General features: G+C 41.1%; 1 protein-coding gene and 1 long non-coding RNA gene across 2 annotated transcripts; one reads left to right on the top strand and one right to left on the bottom strand.

Moving 5' to 3' along the window:
- Nucleotides 1-2,940: 2,940 nt before the first annotated feature.
- LOC132451064 (uncharacterized) lies at nucleotides 2,941-5,332 on the bottom strand. Its single transcript, XR_009523963.1, has 2 exons — nucleotides 5,192-5,332; nucleotides 2,941-3,838 (listed from the first exon to the last, which is right to left on the bottom strand). It is a non-coding gene; the product is annotated as an uncharacterized LOC132451064 (long non-coding RNA).
- A 9,545-nt stretch (nucleotides 5,333-14,877) lies between these two features.
- On the top strand, nucleotides 14,878-22,509 carry hoxb9a (homeobox B9a). Its single transcript, XM_060043308.1, has 2 exons — nucleotides 14,878-15,895; nucleotides 22,169-22,509. The coding sequence occupies exons 1-2, from the start codon at nucleotides 15,295-15,297 to the stop codon at nucleotides 22,402-22,404; spliced, it is 837 nt and encodes a 278-aa protein (XP_059899291.1). The 5' UTR covers nucleotides 14,878-15,294; the 3' UTR covers nucleotides 22,405-22,509.
- The last annotated feature ends 365 nt before the right edge of the window (nucleotides 22,510-22,874 follow it).

Here is a 22,874-nt window from a genome sequence, read left to right as displayed (position 1 = left end):
CAATAATCCAAAATCCAATGGAAAAACCCGTCGGCTTGTTGTCAAGGGAACCCAGGGCGACGCTCACTTCCGGGTTGGCCAACATACTTCATCCCTCCGCCATATATACTGTGAAAACACATGTTCAAGTTGAATGATAATGCATGAATTTATTCTTTATTCTGCCATAGTATTTATTGAAAGGGGCGGGGGGGGCATAAAGTGGCATGGTGGTTAGTGAGGTCCCCCCTTCACTTTAGGCGTCTTTGAGTGTTATTAATTATTATTATTCTTCATGTTTAACCTCTGTTTTCCTTTTATTCCTAGTCTGTTTTACATAGTTTTGAATGATGACTATATGCTCTGTAAGGTGACCTTGGGTGTCTTGAAAGGCGCCTCTAAATTAAATGTATTATTATTATTATTATTTATAAAAGTCTTTGGGCCATGGATCCAGATCTGTTCCGGAGCATTTCAGCTCCTCGGGCAACAGCGCAGGGTTGCCAGGTCCTGCAAAAAACGTCCTGCCCACATGCCGTTCAAAATCCACCCAAAATGTCCTAGAAGCAGCCCAAATTAAAATGGGAATATTTTTTGTTGTTGTTTTAGCAGCGAAATGCATTGTGTGTGTGTGTGTGTGCGTGTGCGTGTGTGTGTGTGTGTATGTGTGTCCACTGCATAACCCCGCCCATACTCTGGTGTTTAATAGTTATGACTGTGTTTTCATAAAGATTAAACAATACATATTACACCCCAACTGTTTCTGCGGTGGGTTTTGAAAATAGCCTAGAAAACCGTGACCCGCGCGTTTGAGGTTTATGCCTCGTTTCCACATACGTATGTTTTTCGTATCCGTGCTTCCGTAAATTTACGGAAGGAGTCGCTAGTGTTTTACGAGTCCGGTACTTTGGAACATGAGGATCGACATATACAGAGATAAAAACAAAACCAACCAGGCTTGGAAAGAGATCGGCGAGGAGTTTGGCCTGCCAGGTACTTACATGTTTTGTGAAAAACATCAAAACTTTCATACGGTATCTCCGTAAAACGACAGCGAAAGTTAAATTTTTTGAACGTATATTACGGACATACCGGACAGAAATTCATCGCTGGTGACGTCGGTATGCGTATAAAGTGATGCGTGGTATGTGGACGCATCTGCCCTCCACATAAGTTAATGCTGGGTTTTGAGTATCATATGCACGCGAAATTGTCATTTGGCGAATGTACTGCACGCATTTTGAAAGTGTCAAACCGTGCGATCTGTACGCATATTGATGTGACTGGGTTGGTTTTGAAATACCCAAGAAAAGACAGACACACAGCAATAAAGGCCCTCAGGGGCCTTTATTGCTGGCCAGCACACATGGAGGTCATTTCAACAGCCTGTCTTCCCCTAAAACCCTTAAATGGCTTTAACAGCGGGCCGAGCTAGACCAGACACAAACTAAACAGGCGCATGAGTGTGATTGCACACGTCCAATGGCACACAGGAGTATTTCAGGATACACACACGCAACCAGCCGAGCTCAAGGGGAACGTATAACAACGGGGATTACAACTCCGGCAATTGAATTACACATTGGGAGACATGAGCAGGACTGAATGCATATATGTCCGCTGTGCTTAAACCTTCTGTCAAACTCAAACGCTGGTGAAGCCATGGTTGGAATATGGTAAGTTCAAGTAATACCTTGGCTTTTTTTTATTGCTATTTTTGTGAGTTTGGTGTGTTTAAGTCTGACCTTCAATAGGAAAGCTCTGTGTTGTTTTTGTTGATGGATTGATTTAAATGTAAAATATGAACTTGTGAGTGAGCTATGCAACACAATGTTAAACAAAGCAGTTTGTTAAACTTGTAAGTTGAAAGTGAGTCTAATTAATGCGTGCTACATCCTACTACGTCAATTTAAGGCAGTGACCTCAAATACAACACATTCAAGTTATAGGGTAGGGCACAAATTTCAAAGATTTTTTAATTCGGCTTCCCCTAAATGTAGGAAACGTATAGGAAAGAAATTAACAGAATATAATTTTCCACAAATCGTTCTATGCAATTCAATGAATCATATCAATAAATAATATAGGATTATAAGTACAATATAAGTAAATCAAAGCCTATACGTTGAAATTATTCAGTAATTATTTTAACAATTAAAGTGTAACTCTCAAGGACGGACATTTTAAATTTAAACGAAAGGCATCATGACAACATATGTACCCGCATATGTCCATGCGGGTACATCCCCTCTGCCATGGCATCCAAAATGTACAGAAGTATATGCGACGATGCGAACTATATTTGATGACTTTTGGCCCACTTATTTATTTTGGTATGTTACTATCCTCACCCGTAGCAATGCATGTTATTGTATTTAGCCAAGCCATATTTTTTAAAAGTGATCATCAGTTAATAAATATGCTACAGGCTTTTGCATAAAGTTTGAGAACCAAGATAGTAATACACTTAATTATAAAGAAATGGGCCTATTATTTTATTTTATTATTTACTTAATTCAAGAGATGTCCCACCCTTTAAAGCCTTTAAACAAAGTCCATTACAAATAGCTTTCATGATTTGACTTAAGGAGAATATTTCCTGTTTACGAAGAAAAAACATTGCATTAATAATAGGCATTAAACCACTAAATATATAAGAATATTGAATAGAATTTGAGAATTTACAAAAATACAAATTGCAATAAATATTCTTTTAACAATTTGTAGCCTATAAGTCTATGACATTTATTTATTCATGAATTTATATAATTATATGTTTAACCCTATAAATATTCTACTTTTATAAAATAAAATAAAAATGTCGGCTATTAATCTTTCCCTGTGTTTCATCGAGTGAGTGCGTTTGCGTTTGTGCGTGTGTGAGGAAATATTTCGTGATATCCTCCTCGACATTTCTTTAAGTTTGCACGTTTGCATTTGTAAGTGTGTGTCCGTGTGTGTGTGTGTGTGTGTGTGTGTGTGTGTGTGTGTGTGTGTGTGTGTGTGTGTGTGTGTGTGTGTGTGTGTGTGTGTGTGTGTGTGTGTGTGTGTGTGTGTGTGTGATTACAGCTAGCAAATCTGTATGTTTTAATTCAGGTTAGGTTATTTATTATGCCTTATAGTAATTTCCATTATTTTTTATTCCAGATCTATGATATTGTTATTGTGTTCCTTGTAAAATGTTCGTTACCTACATCATTTGGCTCTCATAAACAAATGTAATGTTGGACGTCTCTAGGCTAGACCCCTTTTTAGAAGAGGCGGTAGGACTATTCTTTAGCCCGTGAAGTTTCAACCTTCAAGTTATTCGGTCATAAAAGAATAATACGCATTTACTTAAAATAAAGTGACCTATAATCCATACGATTATGGCTTTGTCATTCCTGTTTTACCACGAAATAGAGATATAAGCCACAACTACAGATAGGCCTAACTACATTATTTTGGAAACAAAATAGGGTAGCCTAACTTAAATTCTGCTACAAAACGTCCACATCATCACATGAAGATAAATTGACCATAATCATTTAAAATAATGATGCAGATACCGTTGGAAAATAGCTTGAAGTTTACTGTGTTAAGGCCTACGTAAATAAATTATTCTTTGTCGTGGAGGTGCAGTTTTTGTTACAGTTTCTTAGAAGTGGCCGAAGTAACCCATCTCTTGGCAACATAATATGACTTAAGAGGACTATAGATAATTTATAGCATAGATAGGTCGGATGAGCACATAATCCTGGGTGGAAATTCCATCGCGAGCTCCTTCGTTGACCTGCGCCTTAATTGGATGCAGAGATGGAATTCACAGCAGTTTTCAGACTTTCCGATGAGCTCTCTTTTTTCTGGGACCTCTGTCGTTCTCAGGAGGCAGAAGAAGATGGATATCGTGTTTATAGGTACTTTTCCGCAATTTCTTTCATTTCCAACTGATGGAATAAAGAATGCGCCCATCAAAAGCATCCACTTAGGCATTCTAAATTGTATTATCCATTAAATGGAAAGATGTTAGAAAGACGCATGGATAAAGAAGACTGTCATTTTCGAATAGGCCTAAATACAAATAAATAGTCTAGGAAAGAATGAAAAAGTGAACCAATTTTTTTTTATCAAAACAAAACCCGAGAGGCGGGGTCTGCCCGTGAACCCCAGACTGCAAGCAGGAAGCAGCTCGCTCCCCACTGCTCTCTCTCCTCCAATTATGGAACACAGGGTCCATTCTCTTCGACTTTCGTCAAAATATTCCCTCCTCTTATTCAATATGTCCATTTGCCAATTTCAAAAAATAGGCTATAAAGAGTTGGCCGATGCCTATACGAACAAAAAGTTAGTTTTCAAGACGTCCAATTTAATGGAAAATATTTTGGACTGCGATACAACCATGCATCCAATAGCCATTTCATTCGTGGACTGAATACCCTCTGCACCGCCGAATAACTCAATAAAACTCCAGCAAATTCTTTCTAAGACCGATTTTTATTTGGCATGCCGACGAGAATGATGCAGATGCACGCATCTTCGGCAGCTTATTTGTCTCGCCCCGTTCCGCCTGATGTCATTTCGTTTTACCAACGAAAGAAGCCAAAATCCATCGTCCATTGGAAACCGGTTGCAGCGATCCAAACATTGGTTCGTTGGCAAAACTTATCACCGCAGGAAACCAAAGGGCAGGTGCCTCATTCATGGCTGAACGATCTTCCAACGGCAGAGACTCGTCCTTATCGTGCGTAATCCTGGAATCGAACCCCATCACGGACCAACACCGGCGCCACCTCTTCTCGATCAAATTGGACTCGTACAAGTAGGACATAACTTGGTCATTGCAAGTGATGGAGCAAAAACAACGCTGCCGATTCTGGGATCATTTCTCCAACATCATCCCGGTGTAAATGTCCAACAGTCGGGTCGTGTCGGCTTTTCCTCACAACCAGCGTGTCCCGACAACCAAACAAGGAATCGCCTTGAAGCTGATCGATACGTTAAAGTCGCTCCCATTAACGCACTCGGCGTTAGCGGTGACGAGTATATAAAGTATGGAGATATTTTACGCACTGACAGCCCCGGTGCCACGACAAGCATCGCTCGCAGCCCGCTGACTTTTTACGCACCCCAGCCCAGCAAACGAACATCTCCTTTGCAGACAACTCACGACATCACAAGCACACACACGACCCGGAATTTGCCGCGCGACGGCACGAAAGGGGTCAATTAGTACCTTTAGACTCCATTGACGCATGCAAAACCCAGTGTGTTTGGTTTTACAGCGTGGACGAGATTGACGATGAGAGCAGATGGAGGCTATTAATTCTTGACGACAGCGGGTTCGAAGAATTTGTAGACGACACAGGTGACAGAGAATTTCCCTCGTCGTTTCAAGTCAGTCGACGCGAGACTGGCTTTATCGGCCAAACATCACAGGCGGGCGTCCAGCAGAGCAAAGCAAAGGCAGGCGGACCGACTGTTCACGGAGAGGACAACCTAACGGAGAGATTACCGAGTCATTATTTAGGTGGGTAAAAAGCGGTCGAAGCTAGAGGTAGAAAGAATAATATAAACGCATTGCACGTTTAATTAACCAGTTCGAATAGAAGGAAGACAGCAGGGATTAGTGAATGATGTGGTGATAGGCCGGCCACAACACAAACACATTCGAAATAATGGTCAAGGAATGAGTTGGCAACCGTGGCGTCCAAATTATGAAGCGTCTTACAAGAGACAAGGTGACTGTCTTTTCCTTTGTTTTCCCCAATTTTCTACTTTTTTTTGCGCTGCGTTGTTAAAAATGGAAGCTCCATGGTAGCGCCATGACAAAGCAAGTCGCTTTGTCCCTTTGAAATAAATGTATTGCGCCCAATCAAAGTGCCCTCCGCCTAGGCTGAATACCACTTTTCCTATGTCCTAGGAGTTTTCAATTTTTTTTGTTGCCTCACAGCCAGGCATGCGGAAGAGACTTTGCTCGGGGGACGGGAGAAAATACGTGCAGTGTAGGCGTGCCATTGATGGTGGGTCTGGGGCTGTGAGGCCTGCTTTGTTGCTGCGCGTCTGGCTCCAGCAGCTCATAAAAGTGCAAGGCCAAGCCATCACCAGTTCGTCATCGTTGGCATGTACCAACTCAAAGCACAAATGTGTCTGCCTTTCTTCACTTATGTTAGCCATATGAAATCTTATTTTGTTGCCAAGTTATTTATTACATCCATGAAATGTGTTCGTTTCTGGTGTGTTTCGGACAAGACAGTGGCATCTATGGAATTTCTTTTTTTAAGTGCAACTGAACACACATGGAACATCCCAACGCATATGACCCACTTCATGATCATGAGCTCAAGACAACGTAGTCGTAATAATAGGATAGGCTACATATTACACAAGGACTAATACATATTTACACATCTACATTTTTGTAGACAGTATTTTTTTGTGTCTGACGTTCTCTGTTAATATTAATACGGATCGTTCTTTGTTATAGGTTACAAGAAGCCACCTGGCCTGACTGAGGGAAACAACGGTTGGCTGGCTGTCTGCTAAAGCCGGTAGCAGGAAACGCAGCCCTTACACTAAGCACCAAACTCTGGAGCTGGAGAAGGAGTTCCTGTACAACATGTATTTATCGAAACAGCGCCGCCTAGAGATCAGCCAAAACCTTGACCTAACAGACAGGCAGTTCAAAAGCTGGTTCCAGAATCGCAGAATGAAGATGAAGAAGCAACACCGAAGTTCCAGGGATACTGTGAATAACAAAAACAGTGAAAACTGATTAAACCAAGGACATAGAAGACTGACCCTCTGATTCATTGACTGAATGACAAAATCATTTAAGTTTTCAAAGCATGCATACACACACACACACACACACACACACACACACACACACACACACACACACACACACACACACACACACACACACACACACACGCACACACACACTCGGATACAAAGATATACAATCAAACACTTAATAACACACGTTTAATTCTGTTCCGTGTCACTTGTCCGTTTCATCATTGTTATATGGAAATTCCATTTATAATGTACTTTATATCCTGTGGGAGCTAGAATTCAATTTTTAATTAATACGTTTATTAGCTTGTCTTTTTGATGCCCACTTTGAATTAGCGCGCAATTGGTCACCTTTTTGCTTATAGTATTTAGTAAGGCTCCACATCTAGTACATTCAGCACTTTTAAAATAGTCTTGAACATTGCGTTTCTACGTCTCCAATGAAGTCAGAGGGGAGCTTTTTGGATTCCACTGCGTAAAGACATTAGAACAAATATAGTAATCCCTTGCTGACCCAGCACTTGTGTTACATATTGGTACTTGTTGCATCGGAATAGCATTGTTTTGCATGTGTTTAACTTACACCCAATATGTGGCACACATTTGATATATGGATATATTGCCTGATAGAATGCCGGATAGATTGATAACACATTCAATTCGGCTTTCCAATTTAATGATTAAAATCTTCCAACGCTTTTTTCCTCGAAGGAATGTATTAATAAAGGAACGCCTATTCAAAGTTCAGAAAGTGGAGACTTATTGCACACACTACTTTGCAAACTGATGCACAGTGCTATCCAGCTATTCATTAAAAATGTAAAGTAGGACACTGATATTCCGTTCGCTAAATGAAGTGTACCGGATATTAAACTTTCATATTCAGATCCAGAGGCCACACTGACCAAATATTCAATAATGAGAGTCTTGATTAGAGAGAGCCTCATTGACGTCTATCTTCAGGTAATATTCAAGCTCATTTATTTTTTATTTATAGTTTTAATTTAACCAACTTGAGTGTAAAGATTGCATTGCCAAATCATAGGTTTGATCTTATTGTGGTGCCGTATTCCTCACGGAGAAGCAGTAGAATTGTATTGAAAGTGCGGCATTAAAAAATATAGCATCGGCATACCATTCTAAGATTACAAATGGGTATTATTCTTTAGGACGGATTCAGCCCGATCTATCGTGGTCCAAATGAAGTATCTATGTAAAGGCATATTAAACATGGGTTATTATTATTATTATTGTTATTATTAATAGGAGAAGTAGTAGCCTAGTAGTATACAGTAGAAGTATTATTAGTGGTAGAAGAGGTATTAGTATTATTATATAAACTGTTGTAGTAATACACCTATTACGTACTGGATGATATCGTACTTTTAAAACAAATAGTATTATAACAAAGAAACTTCATTATTCATTTGATCAATGTAGCCTACTTAGCTACCAGCCCAATCGATACATTTAATTAAAGGAAACAACTAAATAAATACTTTATTCACACATTGAATTATGTAAAATTTAGGTGAGAGGCTTGGTTTGACCTAGCCTTTTAGTTTTTTTTTTTTTTTTTTTGTTTGAGTGTATTTCGGGAAAGCCTACTTCTTCGGACTTCTATAGCGAAATTCCATGGACATCCTGAAGACGCGTGAAGTTGAAAAGCCAAGGTGCAGATGGCTCACGAGACATCCGCTTTCCGTGTCTCTGTTTGTGCGAGCGAGAGTAATAAAAAAAACCTTAGGTCCACAGCCACAAAAACACACGCCCATAAACATATTCACACATTCTTTCTCTTGTTGTCTGCTTTTTGTAATTGTTTGTAGCCTACCTGGAAGTCCAAAAGCAGACTCTGGAATTATTCATACGATTTCATAAATTATTGAGAATGCCCGAAAGGGGAAGAGCTTCGTTTTTGGATGGAGTAAATTTATTTCCAGTTATTGATTTAATACGTGGTTGAGTGTCAGTGGTAAGAGTGCGTTTTATGAATTATTAACCATTCATAATCATGGCATGATCCCATTTTTTCGCCGAAAGCCTATATTGGGTTGGCTCGACATTTTTTTTTTTACCTTATAACCAAATAACTCTATCGTTATATTTTACAGACGACCCCGCATGTGCTACGACTTGATCCAGCCATCCGTTTGCACTCAGCCCCTGTTTCATCTTTAGGCTGCGCTCAGCACGTTGGATTAAGTGCGTTGGTTTGTTGCATGAGAAGTGGTCTGCTGTAGATGCTGCAGGGTTCACATGTGAATGTTTGATCAGGAACACATGGCTGAACTTCCTCTGCGCTTCTGAGGCCTCCAGCTGCTGCCCGTTTGTTTGGAGCGGAGACTCAGGGAAGCTAGGAGGACACATCAGAGTTATTTGGAAAATAATGAGTGGAAATGGTACACTACTACAGGTTATTAGAAAAAAGAAGATTGAAAGCGGTTATTTGGCTAGAACATCGAGGGGGATGGGGGGGCGGGATAAGCTAAGAAACAAGGTCAAATAAGTAGTTTAGTGGTATGGCTATTGGGTAGAGAAAATACAATTTGGTCGTGGTATAAGTCAAGATCTGGATATTTCCAGGTTCCCACGCTTTTCTTGTGGTCTTTTATATCCATAGACGCAATTATATATTAATGCTGCTCTGTCAGGTGACTTTTTGCAACAATTTGTGTCTTTGTGTTTCCATGCATCGTTGTCAAGGCTCGCTCGTCCTGTCCCCTCCCTCGAGCTGGCATCATGTTTGGTCAGCAGAGAGCAATTGATAAACTGCTCTATTTGATACTGGAGGAAGTAAGCGTATAAAGTGCGGATTTTCATGGGATATATATTGCTATATGGTGTGCTTTTATGGCTACCTTATTGCCCCACTATTGGTGGACAACAAAAGACTCTGAAAAGGAATGTTGGCACTTCCTGGGACGTCTGTTGTCTCGGACGGCAATAGTTTTTACTTGGGTCCCGTTAACGGCGCCTCAGTGGGCAAAATGGCAGATGGGATTCAGCTGGGGTACTATAAAGGGACCATAAGTCATATTTATTATGAAGTACATAATTATTTGATGTTACATGTCGGTCTTTACTTCATATTACCTTACATAAATGTCATCCACGTGCGACTCGATTGATATGTCTAGGCGATGGCTTCGTGGGCCAAAAGGCCAACATATTTGATCAGGAATTTCGTTTCTTTTCGTTGAGTGTCTCTAGTACAAAACGCATCGGGTCATTCTCTGCACTGCCAGACCTTTGCCGCATGAGGAGAATCACGTTCAAGTGGTAGACAGGCTGGCAGACAGGCTCGCCACACAATTAACTGGTGTCTGCTCTGCTCTGAAGTATGAGCATCACGTGGAGAAAATTGGACGGGTTTAATTGGGAACCCTCGAATGCAGTGAAGTGAAGGAATCTGACGTGTGACGTCGAAGTCCATTTGGAGAGCCATCCACGGATCCCTCAACACCGAGCATACTGTAAGGTGTACAGTAGTAACTAGATGAAAGGACTACTCTACCATGGACTTGTTAATTCACAGAAACGTGAAACTGTGTGCATCACTACAGCATTATAGACAACAGCATGAAAATACAGTAGCCTAATCCAGTAATCTCTTTAATGCGTAAATACAGATTTATTCATGCGCTATGTAATATTTTCTTACAGTTTAGTGTATGCAATTTGACTGTGTAGGCTGTACGGCTTGAGGCTGCTATACGGCGTGTTGCAATGTGATTTAAGTCTTAGACCTACAATTAGTCATTCAAGCCACATAATTATGACACCCAGCCCATTGTGAATGGAAATACTATAGCTCAAATTTGATACCAGTCTAATTGTTACTTACAAACTGCTCAATATACAGTTATATGCACGTGCAAGTTTGCGCGTCATTGATTCGATGCGTGAAAATAAATTAGGATAAAGTTCGCTTTGATGTTTTTCACTGTCAAATGCCAACTCACTGCATAAACACTTGATGTTGTTTGTGTGGGTGTAGCGTACCTCAGCCAGGGGACGTGGGTAGACAGAGTAAGAGGGAGGGTAGAGATGGCTATGAGGCCTTAGCCCTGTCTCGAATACACACGGGGTATGATGAACGCTGTTTGAGCCCGTCATTCGCTCATTTTCAAACATAATACGTTTCATGAACTACAGCATGCCACCACGATGTTATGAATCTCCCACACTCTCACACACACACACACACACACACACACACACACACACACACACACACACACACACACACACACACACACACACACACACACACACACACACACACACACACACACACACACACACATTAACACACGCACACAATATACACACACATAGACAAACACACACACACACACACACACACACACACACACACACACACACACACACACACACACACACACACACACACACACACACACACACACACACACACACACACCCCACTCTCAGATGCTCTATTCCTCTCTCAGAGATATACAGGTCCTGTTTTCATAACGCATGTGTCAGTGGCGGAAGGTTTTCGTATAATTTGCAGTCCATTTAATAGCACATTAACATTTACCGGCCACGGGCCCCACTCTGTCTTTTTTCTTGTGTCAACTTTGGCGCCTGCACAAAAGTGGCTCGCTTCCCGGTTCTCAGGCAGATTTGTGTGAGTGAGTGATCATTATTTTGATTGGTGTTGGTAAACTAAAAATCAAGTGTTATTTATGGAAATGAACAGCACATTTAGAAATAGTAGACTATAGTAGTACAGTGGACATTGGTATTCTTTCGGCATTGGACAAGAGAGATTGTTCAGGATGCATGTCACCCAGCTTTTCTGTTTGTAATAGGTGTGTATTACGTTGAGATAATTTAGCTCTCAATATTTAATATGGGGAGTCAGCTGCTCACAAGCAATCTTAATAATTAATACATTAATTGAGCAATGTTTAATGCTTCACATACACTGACAGATGAAAAAAGGCTACTGGCACAACAAAGTGAAACAAGATACCGAACAAAAATACATTTAAGAGAAAATGTCAGCTTTATTTTAGTGATTTGACGATAGGGTGTAGGCTACCCAATGTACAATACAAAACACAATTGCGACATTCCTTTCAGCCGAACAGACATCGATGACAAAATGACAACATAGACCAACCGACATTTCATGGTTCACAATATATTTTTGTTTACAAAAATGTTAACGTGTGATCCTCATCATTTACTTGTGCCTTTCATTTAAAGGCAGAACATCGTGCCTTAAATTCGTTTTGCTTTTATAAATAGATGTATAATTTGATATGGCACGAAAATAATTTGTAGACCTCGATAACTGAATAAGCCTACGTTGTACGGCATTGATGAAGTTAATCTAAGGTTTTTTTTCCAAATATTAAACTGCATTACTTTGCGTCTCTAGAGTAGAACTTGTTTTCACGAGTTCATTTGCATGACATTGCATCCAATACAATAAAACAGTAAGGATGAGTTAGCTTATAGGCCCACACCTGTTTTTTGACCAGTTAGGCTACAATAAATGCCATATAAATAATGAATTACACAACAATACATGTACACATATATGTACGTGTCAATACACGTGACTATCCTCTCAGGTTTGTTTAGATATCATTGCAACGTTTGATAGATACGCACGACGTAGGCCTATACAAACCATATTTCAAGCAATATATTTTCCAGCAGTCCTGTCAACATAAAAATAATTATCATGATTACATGACTTTTATTTATATTTTTTGCTCTTTATGCTGCTCTATGATACCTTCGAAATCATTATCCTCATGATTAACACAAGTTGTTAAATCGGTAAAGAAAATAGCTAAATCCTCGATAGTGATAGTAAATGTGCGTGTGTGTGTGTGTGTGTGTGTGTGTGTGTGTGTGTGTGTGTGTGTGTGTGTGTGTGTGTGTGTGTGTGTGTGTGTGTGCGTGTGTGCGTGTGTGTGTGTGTGTGTGTGTGTGTGTGTGTGTGTGTGTGTGTGTGTGTGTGTGTGTGTGTGTGTGTGTGTGTGTGTGTGTGGGAGCTAAGAACAGGAAGTGAACGAAGGGCATGCCATGACTCGAGCTATGTAGGAAATTAAGGCGAGTTTACTGCGGGGAGTATATAATGTTTCCAATCTTTTACTGCTGAAATGCCACCAACTTTACCTTTGGATTGATTGCTGCAAAATCTACATGGTGGAGTCCTCAAAAACCATTACTGCTAGGTTGGAACCATTGCTGCTGTCTGGGGAAGAAATGTTGTTCAAGAATGAAAAATCTGCGTAAAATACAGTTTGCTTAGGCCTATCCCAATTTTGGGCAGGAACCTAATATCATCAAGTTTATTCAACTGCTAAAAAGCTATTGTTCTGTATAGGTCTGGACGGGTTTTTGTCGTTGATTATAAATGCAAAGTAATTTTTTGAGCGCCTCTGTTTGTAGCATCTTTTCGCACAGCTTGTTGTACGACCTTTAAATTATCGACAATGCATGACATGATCATAACAATCAACAACAACTTAAAATAAGACATGGTGATCTAAAAAAATAGTATAGAAGAAGGCCTTTCTCAAAAAACATGTTCGTTGGCCTAAGAAATTCTCTGCTGCCATATTTGAAGGCCACGTTTGTGTCCATCGAAACACAGCGACACCTTAACATGAGGCTTCATCAACAAATATGAATTCCTCGTGTCCATAATAGCGTTCAATCGACAATTTCTGACGTCACTCTATATAGACAAAAAGTAAAAGAATAAACCTGATGTCACCAAATTGTTATTACATTTTAGGAAGGTTCATGTCTAGCAAGCTATCTTTGAACGCTATTTACCATTGAACCAATCTGTAGAAAGTTATTGGCAAATTGAATCATTGTGTGAAACATAAACAAATCCAAATCTTGAATCTAGATATCCCATGGTAGCCTATCCCATGGCTCATAGTTCATAGCCCGAATTACAGAAAAATCATTATTGTTTATCTCAACACACAAAGAAGACATTTGTGGCACTAAGGTAACATTTGTGACAATGTGTCTAGACCTGCACAAAAAGTAGATTTTGGGTAGGCCTATTTAAATAACTATGACCATATTCGTTTAGATTTTCTGTGAAACAGGATCGACATGTGTTGACTGGCAAGTTAACGTGTTCTGCTCCGTGTAGCCTTATTTACATACTTAGATGGACTGGAGGCCTACTCACACATTGTGCGCTGTTTCAGAAAAAAAAAAACGAACATCCCATGTAATTTAAAAGAAGAAAACGGACGGAGAGGGGGTATTCCTATATATTCGGCGTAGGCCAGTCCACACTTTGTTGACTTTTGGCGTCCGACTATCAAGTGAGAGTATATATTTGGAAGCGGAGGAAGAATGCAACAGCCTGGCCTCGCCTCAATTTCGTTTACGGTCCGCACTGCTACAGGCCATATATCAGCCCTATAAAATCACAGCAACCTGATGTAGTACTTTATTATGGTATTAAACGGTCCCAAAAAGTAGTTCAAATAGTTTTAACCATAAAGACAAGGGGCATAGTCTCGTAGGGTTAGATTTTAATAGCGCTCGTTAACAAAATGACCATTAATCTGCCAATAAAACCTGTTGGGCGTCTATCCAAGCCATTCTGGTGGGCATAAGATCATCATGTTAAATATCCATCTATATGCATCCCTAAATAAATGCTTGGCCCCTACACATATTTGGAAGAATTGTATTCCGTAACATTATATTCCTTTATTTGAGAAAAAATACTCGTTTTTTCAGGCAATTTGAGCAACCATATCAAGCAGCCTAAATATAGCTGGAAATAAAGTAGCCCGAATAGACTACTACTACTACTACTCCATTGCTATAGTGTTTCTAGTATCAGATAAATAGATATAGCCTCGGATGGGCTCTGTAGTTTGCATATTGCATAAACAAGTCGAGGCAATTTATTTAGACGCACGCAGATTAATCGAGGGGAAGGGTGTCCAGGCGCAGCCTTGATTTACGTTCCATTGAGGCTGTATCAGTTTAGAAGAAAGAGAATCCGGCCAATCAGTTGGCTCCTCTGGCTGAGACCTAACAACCCTGCGCGGTCTACACTTTGTTTCGAGAGTGTGTTGAAAGGATTGGGGTAAGCGCAGGCAAGAGGGCGAGCGAGTGCGAGCGAGAGAGAGAGAGAGAGAGAGAGAGAGAGAGAGAGAGAGAGAGAGAGAGAGAGAGAGAGAGAGAGAGAGAGAGAGAGAGAGAGAGAGAGAGAGAGAGAGAGAGAGAGAGAGAGAGAGAGAGAGAGAGAAAGAGAGAGGGGAGGGGGCGATAGAGCGGGTAGAGAGCGAGAGTGCGTGTGAGGGAACGGGGGTGAGAGCGAGCGGGAGAGAGAGAGGAGAGAGAGAGAGAGAGAGGGGAGAGAGAAAAAGAGAGGAGGCGAGTAAGCGTACTAGAGCTCGTGAAAGAAAGAGAAGCAAAGATAGAGGTGGAACGAAAGAAAAAAAGTAGCTATGTTATACAACATGTTTTCCTTTGAATGAAATCATCGTTTCATATATAATGTCAATTTCTGGAACTTTGAGCAACTATTACGTAGACTCTATCATAAGTCACGAGAGCGATGAACTCTCGACCTCGGGACGGTTCTCCAATGTTCAGTATTCCAGCTCGAGCTCAGTTGGAGGCGGGAGGCAACCGGGCGGTGGGACGCACGCAGAGCATCCCCATCACGACTCCTACCCGTCCTGTAGTTTCCAACCCAAACCTCCCGTGTTCTCTTCTTCGTGGAGTCCTTTCAGTCCGCATCACGCCTCAAACGGCTTACCGGCGGTTTACCATCCATACATACCGAGTCAACATGTGTCCTCCGACACTAGGTACCTCCGCTCCTGGTTGGATTGCACCCCGCGTAACGCCGAGTCGGTGCCGGGTCTGGGGCAACCCGGACAGGTCAAACTTGAGCCGCTGCTTGGCCATCTCGGCGGGGAGATGCCCCCGAAAATCAGTGGACAGCATCCGCACGAGGCGGCCACGTACATTTTGGAGCCGTCCCCGGTAACTCGCGAGATGAGCCACCTTCCTGCCGCCATCCCCGGCACCGGATTCGAGGAAAATAAAGACATTTGTGAAGGTAGCGAGGACAAAGACGGTCCAGATCAAAGTAAGTTGTTTAAGCAGGAAGTAGCGCTCACTAGAGAGAGAGAAGAGGGAGCTTGTAAAGTATTTTAATGCGGTCATAAAACAAGAACAAAGACCTAGGACCCATTTACAGAGGCTACAGTAACACCCGGACTACAGCTCTCTTGTAGCAAAAAGTTTACTCCAGTGTTGTTAAGTTTTCATTGAGACCCATAGGCGGCTTTAATTGTAATTTATATATATGTTAACACTTGAATAAGAAGAAGAGGCTACTGCAGCTTTAAATAGGTTTTACATATTCCATAATTGCGGATTTTAGTGTGTCTTTTGGGACAAAGGTGGTGGGGATTTTACACTCCCCTTGCTTTAAAAGACACCACTTGTGCTTTATTTTGCTATGGGTTTATACGTTGCCGCAGTTAGTTTTGACGGGAGGGACACACAAAAACACACACCCACACACACACACACACACACACACACACACACACACACACACACACACACACACACACACACACACACACACACACACACAGCAGATTATCTGCGCTCGATTTCGTTTTAAGACCACTGATGTCTGTCAAGGCTGGTTGTTTGGCTTGTATTGCCAATGAAATAAAAATCTGCCGCAAAGAAGGACTTGGGGATTCAGTTTGAGGACAGTGAGCTAAGGTTCATGTCACAATGGCAAGAATGTGGTCCATGATACAAATTTGGATAATTCCTCTTTTGGGTGCCAATAGTACATATATTTCACATTCCTTGCTACTTATTTGATTGACACAGCCACATTTAATGATAACTGTCGGGGTTGTCTGTCTGTAAGCTTGTTGTATGAATGGAATGTATGTATATATGCATGTATGTATGCTTGTGTGTGTGTTTGTGTGTGCATGTGTCAGTATGTATGCGTGTGTGTGCGTATATGCCTTGATAAATATAAAGATATAGTTATATAGACAGATAGATCATTGATATATATATATATATATATATATATATATATATATATATATATATATATATATATGGATTGATTTGCTCTAATGTATGTCTTATTACTAAAACAATATTAGTTTCCAAGACATATTATAACAGTCCAGATATAACCTCTTAGTTTGTATACACTTGTTTGCACTTTACCAATTTTCTGATTTATTAGAATAAGGCATACTGTGTTAATTGTCATGATATTCTTGCAATCTGTCGTACTTTTTCCCACTGTTCGACAGGAGAAATGTAAGCATGTTACAAATTGAGTGTGTGTGCATGTGTGTGTGTCTGTGTGTGTTTATATGTGTCTGTGTGTGTCTGAGTGTGTGCGCGCATGTCTCTGTGTTTGTGTTTGTAAGTGTATTTGTGCGTGTGTATGTGTGTATGTGTGTGTGTGTGTGTGTGTGTGTGTGTGTGTGTGTGTGTGTGTGTGTGTGTGTGTGTGTGTGTGTGTGTGTGTGTGTGTGTGTGTGTGTGTGTGTGTGTGTGTGTGTGTGTGTGTGTGTAAAAGACAAGAAACAGACAGAGAGCGTGAGAGAGACAGGGCTTTTATATACAATCTGGCCTTTAAATAGAATTACAAAATAGATGCGTACATGCAAAAACCTAATGACTGCGCACACATACACACACACACACGCACGCACGCACGCACGCACACACACACACACACACACACACACACACACACACACACACACACACACACACACACACACACACACACACACACACACACACACACACACACACATACAACTGCCTTATTACAACATCTGACCTGGCCATCAATCACAGTAGTGGGGCCGGTATGAGGCGTTGAACCCATTCATATGAGCAAGCTGGCTGGGTCCGCCGACGCAGCCCCCCGTCTGAATTACGAGACTCTAAACAACACAGGGCCCAGTCTGCTCTACATCGGTAGTCTATGTAACAGATTTCGGAGCCACAGCATGGGAAACCTGGAATGAATAATATGGTGGGTTCGAGATAGCGTACTCATTTTCAAACAGAAATGCGTAACATTTTTATTCGTTATTCATGCGAGACATTTGTCCGAAAAATGCGATTTGTTCTCGCTTCTCTACCTGATTTGTAGCCTACATACAATACTGATGTGGGACTGCAATAAATTTAGTAGGCTACATTTACAACCCATCATTTGTGTTCAGTATTTCATCAAAAAGTTATCAGAGGCGAATGGTGAACATTCATTATACATTTTAGTGATGCTCGTTTGAGATGGTTGTCGCTGTGGATGAAGGTTATATATAAGGAGAAATGGAATCAAAAACGTAACAGGAAAATAACGGGCTCGTGGATATACGAGAGGTCAGCTTCTGGCACAATTACGGTGAAATTGTGAGGGGAGGGAATGGAGAATATTGGCCTGTAACCGTTTCAGTGATTCGAGGCGACATTCTTCGCAGACAACCCATACACATGCACGCTCATGTGCACGCGCGCAAATGTCCGTGCCGCCGGCTGTCGCTGGACGTTTTTAACGGGAATATCAATCTTTTTTCCCGAGGCCTGTTCATTGCCTCTTCTCGCATTATTACTCCCTCGTCATCCTTTCATGATTATAGAAATGCTTGCGTCAGAAGATTGAGTGACACGGTAGACATTTGATGTGTCTGCGGTAGGTAGCCCATGGGCCGATAGAATTTCTCCAGCAGACATAGGTTACACGTAGGCTATGTAGCCTGGAGAGAAATGCTCTCTCGGAAAATTCAATGGGCTGAGGCCATAAGTCTCGTCTTTTCTCCCCTTCTCTCTGCTCTGCTTCTCCGCCCTGTATTGCCTTCCACTCCGCAGGGGAAAAGGAGATATAACGTCTTACATTGGGACGACTAGAGCTCCGCCAGGGGATACTGGGCCCGCAATCCAAGCTCCTCTCAAATCGGTTTGTCATTCTGCGTGACAGGCGAAGCCAGGGCTTCGCTCTGGAGCTAATAAATGGTCTTGGAGGTGAATATACACTTGGGAAATGCGAAGCACCCACTTTAAGCGTGACAAAACCGCATCGCCTTACCTTTCGCTGGCATCTGACCTATTTTGAGCCCGGCATTATTTGCGTTGAGGTGAAATCGATCTACTTGTTTAAAAGTTGGGGGAAAAATTGATTTCAGACGCTAGTATGGACGTATGGGCTGATGATAGTCACTAACCGTGTGAATTACAGGCCATAGGCTCCCTGTGAATAACATGCCCTGGTTCTATCAGAGCCACCAGGCACAGTGTTGCAAATCTTCAGTGACAGCACCAAAGTGGCCCCATATCTCGATATAGGTCTTAATAACATAAGATGCGCTTTGTTCACTGCAGCAAAACACCAAAGTATTTCTACCACTAGTAAGGTGGCAAACACAATGCCATATAACAAAACACATGAGTATAGAGAGCATGGAATCATAAAGAGATGAGCACTGAGACAATATGCCTCCCTTCTCTCTCTCATGCGCACACGCCATGCGTACACGCACCCACCCTTACCCTTACACACACACACAGACACACACACACACACACACACACACACACACACACACACACACACACACACACACACACACACACAACACACACACACACACACACACACACACACACACACACACACACACACACACACACACACACACACACACAAACACACATGCACACACACACAAACACACATGCACACACACACACACTTTGTTTGTTAAGACAGGCAGGTCTGGCTTTCCCCTTTACTTTTAAGTGATAAGATCATCACTGGTCCATCCTAAATCAATTGACCAAGGTTACTTTGGCACAGGATGTAAACAATCTGATTTAAATTATTATTGTGCAGACCTGAGACTATGCCAATGGTGCCTCCAAAGTATCAGTTCACTAAATGTTCCTTTCTGGGTAAAGACGCTGCCTTGAACCTAAGGTGTTTTCATCAGTAACTGAACTCTGCCCAAAAGGTGGGATCCGGTTTGGTTGAAGCTTCTTCAAGCAATGTTTTTATTCTACCTATGCAATAATAGCAACCCGCTGTCAGGTTTTGTATGGCTTATCTTTCACTATGCGTTGTCCCTTGCCACTGAATATATATATATATTCATTAGCTAGAGCAACCAACCATCAAAACGGTTCCCCGCTCTAAAATATGGAGTTCACACTCCAATGTAATAGCTCCAGAGGAAAACAGAGTTATTTGGCCATAATCTGGCATGCATACCGTGTGAAGCAAAAACTCTGTCATAGCTAAAAGGCCTTTCTTTGCGATTCACAGAGTGAACACCAAATAGCTTTTAGCCCATTACCAGACGCATGCATTCCCAAGAACTGTATTCCACTAATTACATTGCTCCTAATCCCCTAGAGACAAGGGTGGAGTCAGGTCAGAGAGAGAAGCAGAGAGGGAGTGAGAGATAGATAGATTGAGAGAGAGAGAGAGAGAGAGAGAGAGAGAGAGAGAGAGAGAGAGAGAGAGAGAGAGAGAGAGAGAGAGAGAGAGAGAGAGAGAGAGAGAGAGAGAGAGAGAGAGGAGAGAGCGAGAGAGAGAGAGAGAGAGAGAGAGAGAGAGAGAGAGAGAGAGAGAGAGAGAGAGAGAGAGGGGGGGAGAGAAAGAGAGAAATCCATACAGAGATAGTGAGATAGAAGAATACAAGGGAAATAGAAACAAATTGGCCTTAGCATTCTATAGCCTACAACTTAAGAAAATGAACAGGCTCATAGTCTCACCACGCTATGATGTGGCCCTAAGCAACATTGTTGTTCTTCTCCTTCATATATTATCGACCTCGTATTGTAGAATACAATAATGTTGTATTGTATACAATAAGAATACAATTATTGTTGGGAAACACCTTAATGCATTTGCTGCTTTTGTCATTAAGATATGAGACGGAAATGCATAGTTCAATGTTTTTCCCGCACTTCACTTTCAAAGGACTTTTAACATATTCCTCTTTTCATGGACATTGTCTGCAATTAACGATTCAAAAAATGAATGTGACACGAATGTTTGATATCTGTTGAGTAACTTCCTGTTATATTCGATTGCAAATGCAGAATAAAATCATGATGCTTTATTTTCTTGGTTTCCTCGATTGCCTTCTAATTCAGACAAGGCTGCTACATGTTTAATCCACTACACATCTATTACAAATATAATCTTGTATAATACAATCTATGTCTGCACTCTGCCAAGTTATTTTTCTGAAACTAGCTACGACAGCAGCACTATAAAACATTTTTGTCGCTACTCCAATTTCATAATTGTCATTTATCAAACGCTGCCATCCATAGTTACTTACTTAGGCTGATTACTGTCAGCCTGACTTGTAAGTCAGTTCTGATACAAGTGACTGTTGAATGATTATGTTACTTTGGAGTCAGATCTGCCCTCATAGAAGGCGTAGACAGCTTTCTCCAGAAGGTGGCCTTTATATGCTTCGAGCCTCTAGGTCTACACATGGCAGCAACTTCACAAACAACAATGTTTTCTGTATTTGAACCTCTGATTAAACATGTTATCACCCAGGTAACACCTGAAAAGGTTGTGTGGGAAGCTTAGCATAAAACGTTTGTATCCAACCAGACCGTGTTCACAGACTCTTCATTTATACTTTTGAAGTAATTTCCTTTCCCAAATTTTTCTTACAATAGCCTATAGTTATTGACTTTAATTTTTTCATAAATGGTTTCCTTGAAATCCCCAACGTCCTAATTGCCATAATGATTCACGCATTTATACTCAGGACGTCATAAATAATTTTGATTTTGTAAGGCAAAGTATTCTTCCTGTGCGCAACATATCTAATAATCTCACCCCACAATGTGGCTGTTGGAATACAAACCCATGATATAAATCCAAGTTGCTCCAATCACTGAGGTGGTTGAAGATCTGTGTAGACAGAGAATTTGTTTTTTAAACATATTGTTGTTTAATTGACTCCCATTTACTTGAAGGACCACAGTTTAGTAACATAACTATGACTACCGGATGCTAGCACAAACCTAATTAGGATTATAAAATGGGGACTTTCTTCGGATGGAAACATTCAAATGAACTTGCAGAACTCATATGTGATGCTGGTTATGAACAATGCATCACATATTGTCTATGCTTCAAATCATGATAATAAGTAATAATTCTGCAGTGCAGATTGATTGAAACAAATGCCACAAATGGATACACAAATTGCTGTCCAAATGTGCAGTGTGCCTCATGGTTTAAATTTTAGGGTTGAGGATTCATATATGTTTGTATACACATGCGTCACGCTGAGCTCTGCTGATCTCCCTCTCTGTTCCCTAGACGATCCCTCTGCCAACTGGCTGCACGCACGCTCCTCCAGGAAGAAGCGGTGTCCCTACACGAAGTACCAGACCCTGGAGCTGGAGAAGGAGTTCCTCTTCAACATGTACCTCACCAGAGACCGCAGGAACGAGGTGGCGCGGGCTCTGAACCTCACGGAGCGGCAGGTGAAGATCTGGTTCCAGAACAGGAGAATGAAGATGAAGAAACAGAGCAAGGACCAGCCGAAAGACTAGCGCTTCATACACACATATAAGCACGTAGGGCTACATACATACATGCATTCATAGAGGCATGCATATATGCATACATATATGCATACATACATGCATAAATACATGCATGCACACATACATGCATACATAAATGCATACATACATTCATTCATACATACGTGCATACAAAGATCTATACATACATACATACACACATACAAACTTACATGCCAAGAAGCACGTACATTTATACATACATACATGTATAAGTTCATACACACATACAGGCACGTATATACAAGCGCAAACATGTATACATTTGTATATACATGTTGACATGAATACACACAAAGACACAAACACCCATACACACAAACAAATAAACGAAGATATGTACTTATGCGCACGCTTATACACACGCACGTTTATTTGCAATAGTTATCTGATGATAAAGTGTGGTTATAGGTTTTATTATATTTGCAGAGATGGCC

The sequence above is a fragment of the Gadus macrocephalus genome, chromosome 2 (assembly GCF_031168955.1).
Source record: "Gadus macrocephalus chromosome 2, ASM3116895v1".
Lineage (NCBI taxonomy): Eukaryota > Metazoa > Chordata > Actinopteri > Gadiformes > Gadidae > Gadus > Gadus macrocephalus.
The sequence above is the reverse complement of the archived record's forward strand: the minus strand, read 5'-3'. Positions and strand labels throughout refer to the sequence as shown.

Coding starts and splice junctions, on each gene's coding strand:
- hoxb9a (XM_060043308.1), top strand. CDS start 15,295: ATGTCAATTTCTGGAACTTTGAGCAACTATTACGTAGACTCTATCATA. Junction 15,896..22,168: donor CAAAGACGGTCCAGATCAAA/GTAAGTTGTTTA, acceptor TCTGTTCCCTAG/ACGATCCCTCTGCCAACTGG.